At 47.0% G+C, this 13,262-nt stretch overlaps 1 protein-coding gene across 1 annotated transcript in view; it reads right to left on the bottom strand.

Moving 5' to 3' along the window:
* Positions 1-13,262, bottom strand: part of adcy5 (adenylate cyclase 5) — a gene marked incomplete at its 5' end in the record, with an annotated part of 184,942 nt that overhangs the window by 12,268 nt on the left and 159,412 nt on the right. Inside the window, 2 exons of the mRNA XM_080498590.1 lie at positions 951-1,115; positions 3,726-3,842. Coding sequence (XP_080354716.1) covers positions 951-1,115; positions 3,726-3,842 — 282 coding nt within the window. The remainder of the gene's footprint in view (positions 1-950; positions 1,116-3,725; positions 3,843-13,262) is intronic.

Genomic DNA, 13,262 nt, shown 5'->3' on the forward strand with positions numbered 1-13,262 from the left:
GCAGCCATCAGATAATGTAGAAAAGCATGAATATGCTCTGAACTGCATTTTTGAGCATTTGTGGAAATAATTTGGTTTTCAAGACTTTTTCTTTTTTTAAGTATATAAAAGTGACAATTTCAAATAAAATCAAAATACAGTAAATACATGCACATACATACATGAATGAATAAATGTCACGATTCATGGCTTCAAAGTACAGAAAGTACCTTAAAACTGTTGTATTATGGTGTGTGGTAGGTTTCTGTCGGCAGTCATCCGGCTTTGTGTCCTGATATATACTGAATGCATTCGTTAGCTGCAGTGACTGGAAGTTAGTCGATTCAAGGCTTTAACACAAAAATTGATGCACATTTTCATACTGTTCTCAAAACTCAAAAATGTCAATTATCTTAAAGATCAGAAACCCTATTAATCATGCATTCAGTGACTGTCAACAATCTATAAGAAGCAGGAAGAAAGGTCCAGTTGACCAAGTATGGTCATTTAGGGAAAAGGTAACTTCCTTTGCCTGAAGGACAGAAAGTTTTGGAGGAAAATAAGGCGGTTGTGATCAAAAAGTAAAATAAAGGATTGTGGCTCCATTGTGGGGTTTGATAGGTGATGACTTAATATCAGCAGATACAACATGGGCAACGTGGGATTTCTTTTTCTGTTTTTGTGCAAAAATATTGTTTTATAGATTTTTGGTTTAATCCACATATGATACAATCAAAACAGTGTTGTTGGTTTTTATTTTAATACAAATAGATCTTTTTATTGTTTTAATAGGTTGAATAGATGCTCCAGTTTCTTAAAAAAAAATCTAAACTTTCTGTAAAATACTTTAATGTTTTGTGCTTCACAAGTTTAATTTATAGTTGAAACAAGTTAAAAACAATCAGTTTGAAAATTGTTGCAATGTGCCATTATGAACGATTAAACTGTACGTCCAAATACACAGATTGTACCTCGGGGAAACTGCAGACGAGGGTGCTGGCGCTGTCTCCGCAGGGGAGCTGATGGGCATCCAGGCTGTAGTTCAGAAAGTGAGCGTGGCACGGACTCACGCTGTCCAGACTGATGTTGAGCTCAGCTGTGATGCAGCTGCGCAGGTCCAGACTGCTGCAGGTGAACTACACACACACACACACACACACACACACACACACACACACACACACACACACACACACACACACACACACACACACACACACACACACACACACACACACACATTCAAGCAGACATTCATAAAAGAGTGGGAGGAAGTACAAATTCATTAAATACCACCTTTTGTTCCATCAGGTATTGAAATGTATTTAGTTTATTTTTAATAAAACAAATGTTCCCTCTATGTGAGACATTTCTCCAAATAATTCCTATAATGCCTTCAAATACCAACAACTCTGTTTTAGAATAGAATAGAAACACTTTATTAAGGGTATTGTACGTTGTCCCCCACCCATTCCCCTACCCCCACTCTCTCTCTACTCTCAATCTTCTCTCTCCTCTCTCTCTTTGAGCATTCCCCCTGGTCGTGTATGGCAGGCATGCCAACTTCTAATAAAGGCAACAACATGGGTAGACTCTTAGGAGGTGGAAAACATGATCCACTCGGACTCAATATCTGCCAAGGCTGTCCAGCGCATCCAACTCATCATCAGGTGGCGATCAGTTGACAGCTCTGCCCTTCTCTTCACCGAGACACGTGGCTGGAGATCAGGTGACATGATCACAAAGTCTATCATCGACCTCCGGCCTAGGGCGTCCTGGTGCTCCAAGCAATTATAGACACCCCTGTGCTTGAACTTGGTGTTTGTTATGGACAAACTGTGGCTAGCACTCGACCGCGTCCCTCAGGACGACCTGTGGGGGGTGCTTCGGGAGTATGGAGTCTGGGGCCCATTGTTAAGGGCTGCTCGGTCCCTGTATGCCCAGAGCAGGAGTTTGGTTCACATTGCCGGCAGTAAGTCGGACCTGTTCCCAGTGCACTTTGACCTCCAGCAGGGCTGTCCTTTGTCACCAGTTCTGTTCATCACCAACATGGGCCAAATTTCTAGGCACAGCCAGGGACTGGAGGGGGTCCGGTTTGGGGACCACAGGATCTCACCTCTGCGTTTTGCAGATGATGTAGTTCTGTTGAGCTTCAGTGTGCACTGTTCGCAGCCAAATGTGAAGCAACTGAGATAAGATCAGCACCTCTAAATACGAGGCCATGGTTCTCGACTGGAAAAAGGTGGCCTGCCCCCTCCAGGTCGGTGGAGTGCCCTTGTCCCAAGTGGAGGAGTTCAAGTATCTTGGGGTCTTGTTCACGAGTGGGGGGAAGATGGAGCATGAGATTGACAGGCGGATCGGTGCAGCGTCCGCAGTTATGCGGACGTTGTATCGTGGTGAAGAAGGAGCTGAGCCAAAAGACGAAGCTCTCGATTTACCGGTCGATCTTCGTTCCGACCCTCACCTATGGTCATGAGCTTTTGGTCATAACCAAAAGAAGGAGATCCCGGATACAAGCAGCTGAAATGAGCTTCCTCCGTAGGGTGGCTGGGCGTACCCTTAGAGATAGGGTGAGGAGCTCAGTCACCCTTAGAGATAGGGTGAGGAGCTCAGTCACCCTTAGAGATAGGGTGAGGAGCTCAGTCACCAGAGAGGAGCTCGGAGTTAAGCTGCTGCTCCTCCACATCGAGAGGAGCCAGCTGAGGTGGCTCAGGCATCTGTTTCGATTGCCCCCCAGACACCTCCCCAGGGAGGTGTTCTGGGCATGTCCCTCTGGGAGGAGGCCTCGGGGCAGACCTCGGACATGCTGGAGGGACTATGTCTCTCTGCTCGCCTGGGAACACTTTGGGGTCCCACTGGAAGAGCTGGAGGAAGTGTCTGGAGCGAGGGAAGTCTGGACTGCTGCCTCTGTGACCCAGCCCGGATAAATGGTGGACAATGGATGGATGGATGGATAAAGGATTATCTTATCTTATCTTATCTTATCAATCGCTGAAAAACCTGATTTGTAATCATTTATTTTCTGGCCTTTGCACAACATTCATGAGCAGGGCCGCCCCTGGCCAAGTGGGGGCCCTAAGCAGGATTTTATTTTGGGGGCCCCCTTCCAAAAACATAATAATAATAAGTATTATTATTATTACTATTATTATTGTATTGACGTTTAGAAGCCATCTCTCTCTCTCTCTCTCTCTCTCTCTCTCTCTCTACTCTCTACCTGTAAACAACTGCCAGCCGGCCCATCTGACCGCTGATTGGTCAGATGGTGATGCTTCGCGCTTTCATCTCTTTTTTTTTTCTCTCTCTCCTGCCTCGGGCTGACTTGGTGGCGGTGCTCTACGCGCATCTCGGCAAAATGCACGCGCATCCTTTGCGCATTTGCAGAGTATTATGATACTTTATTGATCCCGAGGGAAATTCAGTTCACTTGCGCAAAATGGGGCCCCCCATGGATCGCGGGGCCCTACGCACAGCGCGTGTTCTGCGTGTAGGGAGGGGCGGGCCTGTTCATGAGTGAACCCTATTGCTGTTTTGTGTTGATTAAATGTAATGAACTTTTGTGATCGTTGCCTCAAATCTCCACACGATAATTTAAACCTGCAAATGGGAGTGATAAATGTGGAGAAATTTCTGATTCAGAAAAACATTTGCTTGTCGATCGTTTAGTTTAGTTCCATGGACACTGTCAAAGATAGACCCATGTCTTACAACTACCCATAATGCCTCAGAATCTGATGGGAACTCACTATATTGATGAAAGCTGAGAGAAAGACGATGATGATGGTGAAGATGCCGACCAGGGTGCTGTTTAATCTGGACTGAACGATCCTCCTGGACAGAGTCTGCAGAGGAACCGGGAAGATCTGCCAGCATGAAGAGACACAATTAGTACTTTTACTTCAACAAAGTTGAGCCCCTTGAACTAAATTGGGAATCAGATTACAATCTTTATCGACTTTTGTGTTCTTTACAGCAGTTGCACTTATTACATCACTCATGCAACATAGTTGTGCTGCCACCATGAGTTGAAAATGGGAACTGCATGTTGCATTTTACTCTGACCTTGTGTTGTTTTTGGCCCCAAGTTTGGACGCTGCTTTTATATTTCTCAAGAATTATAACCATTAGTCAAATAGGTTTTCAAGTGAAAACAAAACTTTTGTTGCGTTTCAGATGTCTGTGTATATAACGGATCTCGGAGCCACTGAAAACATGACTTTTTCAAAAAATTCTGTCCTTGTGGAAATTGGAAAAAATATAACTTTTTGAAAATGCTGCTACTGCACATGAGCACCACAGCTTTAGTACAGTTCTTCTGCACATGCTCAGTAGCTGCACAATAAGAATAAAGAGTCCTCAAGAGTGTCATGACTCCCTGTCCATATTCTCCTGGGACTTGGTAATTTTATTTTGACAGTCACTGTAATAACAATCTGACTTGGTGGTCTGTCCACGAGAATGTTTGCGTTACAAACATTGTTAATGTACATGGTACACGTCTGTGGATTCATTATAAAAACAATCAACAACAGCAATTAGAGGCCTAATACTGAAAACTACATTGTTTTCAGTGTTTCTGCCATTTCTCTGGAAATGGACATAAAGTTTCAAAACAGAAATGATGCGTTTTCACTTGAAACATTTTCGTGTAAACAGGGCCTTAAAGTTCTCAACAATCTCTTGTTTCTTGTGACTCCTCAGGGTAAAAGCAAAGGGACAAATCTTATCTGATGAAAGAACATTTCACTGTGGGAAGTCAATAAATCAGAAAACATCATCGGATCATTTTACTCCCGGAGAGAAGAGAGCTGTATTCACTGACTGACCATCTCACAGCCTGAGCATAAATTGCTGGAGGTTGTAACAGCGACAGCAGCATTAGGATTGATCACATCTACTGCTGCTGTTATGAAACAAAAAGAGCTTTAATTGCTGCAAAAACTCAGTTACATTATTGGCTCCTTTTGTGAAAAGTCTACAAACAAAGCAAACAGAAGGATGATGGAGGAATAAAGCTGACTTAACGCAGCAGAAACTCAGATTTATGGCTTTCTGCCTAATAGCTGTGCTGTAAATCTCACCGCAAAGGACAATAAACAACTTACAAGAATACTGGATGTTCTTTTTATAGAGCAAACCCTTTTTATAGAGCAAACCCTTTTTGCTATTTAAAAATGAAAACTTCAGGATGAACTAATGTTATTGCCGCAATAAAACAAATCCAGTTGTTCTTTTGCCTGATACTTAAGATGCTCTGATTAAACCGCAGTCACATCATTATCCTGTTGAATATGAAGCGAAACAGACCTTCCAAAGCCGTCCAACAGATTACACTGTAATAAGAGAAGCACTTATTTGTATTGCAATAATGCTAACATGAACACAGAACTGTCTGGAGCCAGCACAGAGGCTGCAAATAACCACAACCAAGGACTTTAATCAACATCATTCACAAAGATTCATATTAACAAGGATGAGATCAACCTCACGTGAGCCGTGTGGAGTTCTTGGACAGTGGCTCAGTATGTTGACTGACTTAATTTTCATTAATCATAGAAAGGACACAGGAAGAACTAATAGGCTCTCTTTACACAACATTTCAGGTGAAAACGCAACGTTTTTGAATTTTGCATTGTTATTACGGTGACTGTCAAACTAAAACTACCAAGTCCAGGAGAATATGGACTGGGAGTAGGGTTGCAAAGGGGCGGAAAATTGCCAGTAAATTTCCGGAAACATTTGGGAAACTTTCCATGGGAAGGTAAGCTGGGGAATTTGGGAAATATTCCAAATTAAATAAGTATGTATAAATGAACTGAATTGTCACTGAGCTGACAATGCACGTGGCCACCTGAATAAAAAGACTTTAGCAAGCGTACTTTCAATAATAAGGATCACATATTTTAACACAACAGACTAAATTTGAACTCATAATTCATATTATGTGAGGATCCACACCTCGCTCCAGCACCGGATCCTCCCTCTCTGACACTCCTGAAGGTAATTTGTTAATTGATTGCCCTGCAGTGAGGCGGATCCGGTGCCAGAAGATTGTGTCTCTGTTCTGAGTCACCTACTCGATGCGCTCCTCGACTCCCTGCTTCCTCCCCACGTGGCCCTCTCCCGTGCTGCGATCCTTGTGTGCTCCACGGCTCCTCACTCTGAGCGTCCTTGGTGCGCCTCCTCTCAGTGCAGTGCTCCTTTGCATTTCAGTCCTCTCACCCGTGTGCTCCACACCCCAGAGTCTCCGACCCCCGTCTCCCAGGTTATGCAATACAAATAAACTGTTGGTAATTGCACCTGCTCTGTCTCCTGGTCTGCTTCTGGGTTTCAGAACACTACACTCCGGCTCCCAGCCGTAACAGAATCTTCTGGTCCGAAAATGAACCCAGCGGACCTCAACTCGGTAGGAGAAGCCCTCTCTTCCCAGGGGGCACTACTCGGTCAGCACAAATGTCTGCTGCAGGAGCCCGCGGACTCCATCCAAGACATTCATCAGCGGCTGGTCCAGCAGACCTCTACAGACACTCCCGTGTCAAACCCTGGCGCTACTCACTCCCCATAGGCCCTGGACAACTCTTCTCCCAACAAAGAGCCCTTTGTTCCCTCACAAGAACTATACGCCGGGGAACTGGGCCCCTGTGACCAGTTCCTGCTGAAGTGCCGCCTCGTCTTCAACCGGCAGCCCTCCAAGTATCCCTCTGATCGGGCCAAGACTCGATCAGAGACTCACTGGTTATTCAGACCGGGGCCCGCTTTACGCAGGAGCTTAAGAAGGCATTCGATCAGCCAGTAAAGAAAGGGGAGGCAGCGCGGTGGCTTTTCTCCTTCTCCCAGGGCACCATGGCAGCAGCCAACTACTCGGTCAAATTCCGGATCCTGGCACAGGAGTGTGGGTGGCAGGACGAGGCTCTCCAGGTAATCCACACCCAGGTTCTCTTGGAGAGACTCAAAGACCAGCTGGCGACGCGGGACGCCCCCTCCTCCCTCGACGAACTCATCTCATTCTCCATCCGCTTGGACAACCGGCTGAGGGAGAGGCAGCGGGAGCGTGCCGACCGCCGATCCTTCCCCACCGGACTATCCTCCTCCCAGCCGCCTCCCAGGTCCTGGACTTTCCTGCCGGGCCCTGGAGCTCCCGACGAGTCAGCAGATCAGCCAATTCAGTAGGGGTGGACCCGTCTGGACCCCTGAGAATGACGCTGGCACATCCAGAACCAGCTCTGTCACTACTGTGGGGAAGCCGGACATCTTCGGGACTCATGCCTGAGCCTACCCAAAAGGTGCGGCTCGTCGGTGTCTGGGAACCTTCCGACAAGCCATATCTCCAGTGTCCCGGGTTCGTCTGCCACTGGGATCAACACTCTGCGACCCTTCCTGCACTGGTGGACTCAGGGGCCGACGACAATTTCGTGGACGCCGGGATGGCGGCCCAGCTTGGACTGCCGTTGGAGCTCCTGACTTCTCCCCAAAGTGTCAATGCCCTGGATGGTCGGCTGATTTCCTGGGTTACCCACCGCATGACCGCTCACCCTGGTCATCTCTGGGACTCTCCCAGCTGCTGGTGATCCCTTCTCCAGTCACGGCCCTCGTCCTCGGTTACCTGTGGCTGCACCAGCACAACCCACACCTCAACTGGAGGAACTCTTCAATCATTGGGTGGAGCCTCCTGTTGGGATCTCACAGGACCACAGAAAGTTTGTTCATTTCTAGGAAAAGACAATTGTCATATGTCATGATACACAGTCATGACATATGAATTCTGACCCAGGAATGTTATTGTCTTTCACACTGAGTGGGGGGGACCTTTCGCAGGACCTTCCTCCCCCCCTTTCTGCTCACAAGACGCTTCCCCCCATGCATTTAGCCAGTCACTGATTGGTTGAAGCTCCCAGGTTTTGACACCTCCGAATCCACACGTGGAACAAAAGCCTGCGAAGCCAGTCTACTTTCTCTCTTGCAAGACTTGGACCCCGAGTAGGTGGGTTGCTGAAGAGCTGCTCCCCAGCAGCTCAACTCACCCAGCGTTAGCAGACAGCTAACATGAGAGGCCTGCAACCAGGGCCTTCACTCCTCAACTCCTCTGCTGACCCGACCACGAGGGTCAGACCTTCCCCTGATCCGGAGACCAGCATCCAGAGTCTGCTCTCCCATCAACCAAGGAAAACTAACCGATTTCTCCAGGACGGGACCAGGGAAACGACGCCTCACAGAACTTCTTTGTGTTTTCCTCAACCAGTAGGAAAACCATCCCAGACCTGAGCGACCAGCTCCTCAGTCTGGACAAAGGGACAACCAGGAGGCTGCAAAGAAGGACAGCTCCTGAAACATCAACTCCATCTTCGTCTCCAACCACAGTTAGCAGGAGGTGCTCACAACAGGAGAAGACACCAGCTTCCCTCCAGCCAGGACAACAACTGAACTCCTTCAAGGAAGTGGTAACAACTGGGCATTACTTGAGATTAGTTAAACCTGATGCTATGCATAGAACTGTTTAACTTCATGAAGATGTGTTGATTGTGTTACAGTTACTGCGTTCTTTTGATAATGATATTAGGCACTGTTATCAACTTGTAAACCAACGTTAGCTCTGCCACAGACACAGGGTCTGCATGCTAATCTTTGCTTTACTAACCTGTTAACTCACAATCCTACACATATGACATAAAAGACAACATCACACCGTAACCGAACACCATCTGACGACTCCTGACGTTTTACAAGACAAATCGCATTCACATAAACTCATTCTAGAAATGGTCCTCTCGCAGACACCGGAATCAGATGCTAAGGCTAGCTTCCATGTTACATTGTTCCCAGCACATAGTTGAGACCCAGGACAGACCTGCTCTCTGATAACCTCCATTTGAATGTAGTTTCTTGTGACCCGCCATCTTCTTTTGTAGTTCCATCACACGTCTCACACACACACTCCCTCCAACTCTCTCTCTCTTTCTCTCTCCACACGCACACACACACCTAGCTGTAGATATGTAGTTAGAATCTGTGTTTATTTGTTTTCATTGTAAATAAATATAATTTTTGGAATATACTCTCTGTGTTATTAAAGTGCACAAAGGTGAATGAAATGTTGACCTCTTCTGTGTCAAGAACTCCAAAATCCTTCAAGCTTTACTGTTAATTCTGGCAATTGTAATTAATTTGACTATTAATTCAAATTCCTGATAAACTGTTTAGTATATCTTATGAGACTGATATAACTGAATTGGCTATCATTTCCTGTTAAGACAGGTGGTGCTCCGAGGTATCTGATACAGATCAGATTAAATTTCAATAACATTATTAATAACTATCTTTGATAATTATTAATCATTATCGATAGCCAACCAAAACATAAAGAGTGATCCTTATGAGGTAAGAAATCCCTACACTCCAGTGTCACTCCCAGTGCCTCCGGTCTGCCGAGTCCATCTCCTGTTCCCGTTCCCCGGCTCCTCCTGATCTGGCTGCGGTCCCATCGGAGTATCATGAGCTGGCGCCGGTCTTCAGCAAGGACCTCCCTTGGAGTCTCCCTCCTCACCGGCCCTATGACTGCTCCATTGACCTGCTTCCTGGGGCTCCGCTGCCAGCGGTGCGCCTCTACAACATCTCACGTCCCGAGAAGGAGGCAATTGAGACCTACATCCAGGAGTCATTAGCAGCTGGCCTCATTCGCCCTTCATCATCTCCGGTGGCAGCAGGATTTTTCTTTGTTAAAAAGAAAGACACCACTCTCCGCCCCTGTATAGACTACAAGGCCTTGAACGCCATCACTGTGAAGAACAGGTCGCCTCTTCCCCTCATCGAACCCTCCTTCAAACCCCTCTGCGAGACCCGGGTGTTTACCAAGCTGGAACCCCGGATCTCGTCCGGATCAGGAAAGGAGATGAATGGAAGGCTGCGTTCAACACCCCGCTGGGACACTTTGAGTACCGGGTAATGCCGTTTGGACTCACGAATGCACTGGGGGTGTTCCAAATTTCATGAACGATGTCCTTCAGGACATGTTGAACAAGTTTGTTTTTGTGTACCTGGATGACATCTTGGTGTTTTCCCACTCACTGGAGGAGCACTAGGAGCACGTCCACCTGGTTCTCCAACGCCTCTTGGAGAACTGGCTGTATGTCAAGCGAGAGAAATGTGAGTTCCACACCACCTTTGTACAGTACCTTGGCTTCATCATTGCCCAGGGGCAACTCCAACCGGACCCGGCCAAGGTTCAAGCCGTCGCGGAATGTCCCGTCCTCACGACCCGGAAGGAGTTATTGAGATTCCTGGGGTTCGACTGTCTTCTACTGTCGGTTTATCAGGAACTACAGTAGGGTGGCCTGTCCCCTAACCCAACTGACCTCCACCAAGGTTCTGTTCCGGTGGTTCATAGAAGCAGCTGCAGCGTTCACCCGGCTGAAGACCCTCTTCACCAGCGCCCCGGTTCTACTACATCCCGATCCCTCTCTGCAGTTCGTGGAGGAAGTAGACTACACTCTGTCCTTCCGACCTGGATCCCGGAACATCAAACCTGACATCCTGTCTTGGATCCACTTCTCCCCTTCTTCCTCTGAGTTACTGGACCTAATCATCCCATCATCCTGTATCCTGGGTGCCGCCGACTGGGACATTGAAGCGACCGTCCGGGAGGCTCAGGGGGCTGATCCAGACCCAGGCACCAGTCCCCTGGACTGCGACTACATTCCAGGCTCCGTGCGCTCCCAGGTTCTTCAGTGGGGGCACAACTCCAAGCTCACCTGCCATCCTGGAGCCGTTCGCACCCTCTCCTTCCTGTAGCGATGTTTTTGGTGGCCTGGCATGGCCCGGGAGGTCCGGGAGTTCGTTGCTGCTTGTTCCATCTGTGCCCGCAGTAAGTCTTCCCATCAACCTCCATCAGGTCTCCTGCGACCACTGCCTATTCCCAGCCGGCCCTGGTCCCACATCGCTGTGGACTTCGTTACTGGGCTCCCCCTTCTGACGGGAACACCAGGATCCTGACCATAGTAAACCGATTTTCGAAGTCCGTCCACAATGTCCCTCTCCGGAAGTTGCCAACTGCCCGGGAGACGGCTGACCTCCTGGTCCTCCATGTATTCAGGCTCCACGGAATTCCCATGGATATTGTGTCTGACTGGGGACCTCAATTCGCTTCCCGGGTGTGGAAGGCATTCTGCTCGGCCCTGAGGGCAACAGCCAGCCTCTCCTCTGGATATCACCCCCAGACCAACGGCCAGACGGAGCGGGCGAACTAGAACCTTGAGGCGGCTCTCCGGTGCATGGCTGCGCGGCTTCCTTCATCCTGGGGGGACCACCTTCCATGGATTGAATACGCCCACAACTCCCTCACCTGCTCAGCCACTGGGATGTCACCATTCATGGTATGTTACGGTTTTCAGCCTCCCCTGTTCCCAGACTGGTAGGGGTAGGTGTCCAGAGGAGCGGTCCTGGCTTCACCGTCGACTCATCTTGGACGAGAAATTCAGCGGGGTAGGCTGCCAGGTGGCGACCGTTAAGGGGGGGTACTGTGAGGATCTACACCTCGCTCCAGAGGATCCTCCCTCTCTGACACTCCTGCAGGTAATTTGCTAATTGAGTGCTCCCACCTCTTAAGCCCTGCAGTGAGGAGGATCCGGTGCCAGAAGATTGTGTCTCTATTCCGAGTCACCTCCTCGATACGCTCCTCAACTCCCTGCTTCAAGTGTCCTCAGCCAGCTTCCTCCCGACGCGGCCCTCTCCCCTGCTGCAGTCCTCGTGTGCACCACGGCTCCTCACTCCGAGTGTCCTTGGCACTCCTCCTCTCAGCGCAGTGCTCCTCTGCATTTCAGTCCTCTCACCTGTGCGCTCCGCACCCCAGACTCTCCGACTCCCGTCTCCCAGATTATGCAATACAAATAAACTATTGCTAATTGCACCTGCTCTGCCTCCTGGTCTGCTTCTGGGTTTCAGAACACTACACTCCGGCTCCCAGCCATAACATATTACCTACAAATAAATTGGTTGTAATTAATTTCAGGGATCAGAGAAATTAAATGGCCTGTAAAGTAACTTCAATATATTTTTTTAAAACTCACCATTAATAAGGATTCCTCTTGCAGTATAGCAAGCTGCTAACTAAGTGCTTTTGCCAGAAACACACCGTCCTGCTCTTGTTTTGAAACACAGCAACGTCCGGTTGCACAATATGAAAAAACGTCCGTGTTTTTGTTTCTGTTCTCCAACGATTTTATTCTTTGTTTTGAGAAACAGAAAATGAAAATCAACCTGTTTTTAAAGCTTTGTTTGTCCCATCTTGATCATGATAAAGAAAAATATATTGAATTTCATTGATTTTTGAATTTTAAATTGAAAATCAAACAATGACTCGTTTTTTTGTTTTTTAATACCCTCTGAATAAAAAATTCAATGACCAAAACATACACGGACCCATGTTGAGGGCTAACGTTCAATTTTGTAAATTCCCATTTTATTCCTATAAATTCCCATTAATTCCCATGGAAAGTTTCCCATTTTGAAAATTCGCGGAAATTTGCAACCTGAACTGGGAGTCATGACACTGTGGAGGAAACTTTGTTCTTATTGACCATCTACTTGCAGAATCATAATCTACAGCCGGTATAGTATTGATCGTATCTATTTGTAGAATATTAAGGCCCACAAAACGCTCCAATCCGGTCAATCCACCAAGTAAATAGTGTAAATTTCAAAGAAAACATCAATATCTTAAACATTTTGAACGAGTAGTGGACACAACACAATACTGAGACCCGAGCTGAGATTATCGATGCTGTGGCCATGAAAAATAGCAAACTACCATTAGCCTCAAAGCCATGTGGCTCAGGGGAGTTTTTGAAAACACCCAGAATGCAACAATCATAGTAGAGGTTTTATGGATATTTCACTATATTTTGCACCAGAAGATTTCATTAAAATTAGCTTTAGGTGGGGATTGTAGTCATTTTGGGTAGTAACTGTTTGTTTTTATGTGAAAATATTTATATTTTCGTCACGTACACTCTGCGCCACAACAAAGAAAAACTTTGAAGTATGCACACACACCTTTTCTTTATTCCTGTCTTGTATTCACTGTTGTCTTATCCTTACTTGTTTTGTCCTATTATCACAGTGTCAGTCATCTGTGAATCAATTTACATTGCATTAACCTGCATAAATAACATTTGATTAATTTTCTGTGACAGGTACGACCTCAAACCTCAACCTGATTAAAAGTTTGGGAAACAGTGTCCTTGAACGTCTCATTCAGAAGCAAGTTTTTGATCCAGAATTGAAGATACCTT

Source organism: Blennius ocellaris (assembly GCF_963422515.1).
Source record: "Blennius ocellaris genome assembly, chromosome: 6".
Taxonomy (NCBI): Eukaryota; Metazoa; Chordata; class Actinopteri; order Blenniiformes; family Blenniidae; genus Blennius; species Blennius ocellaris.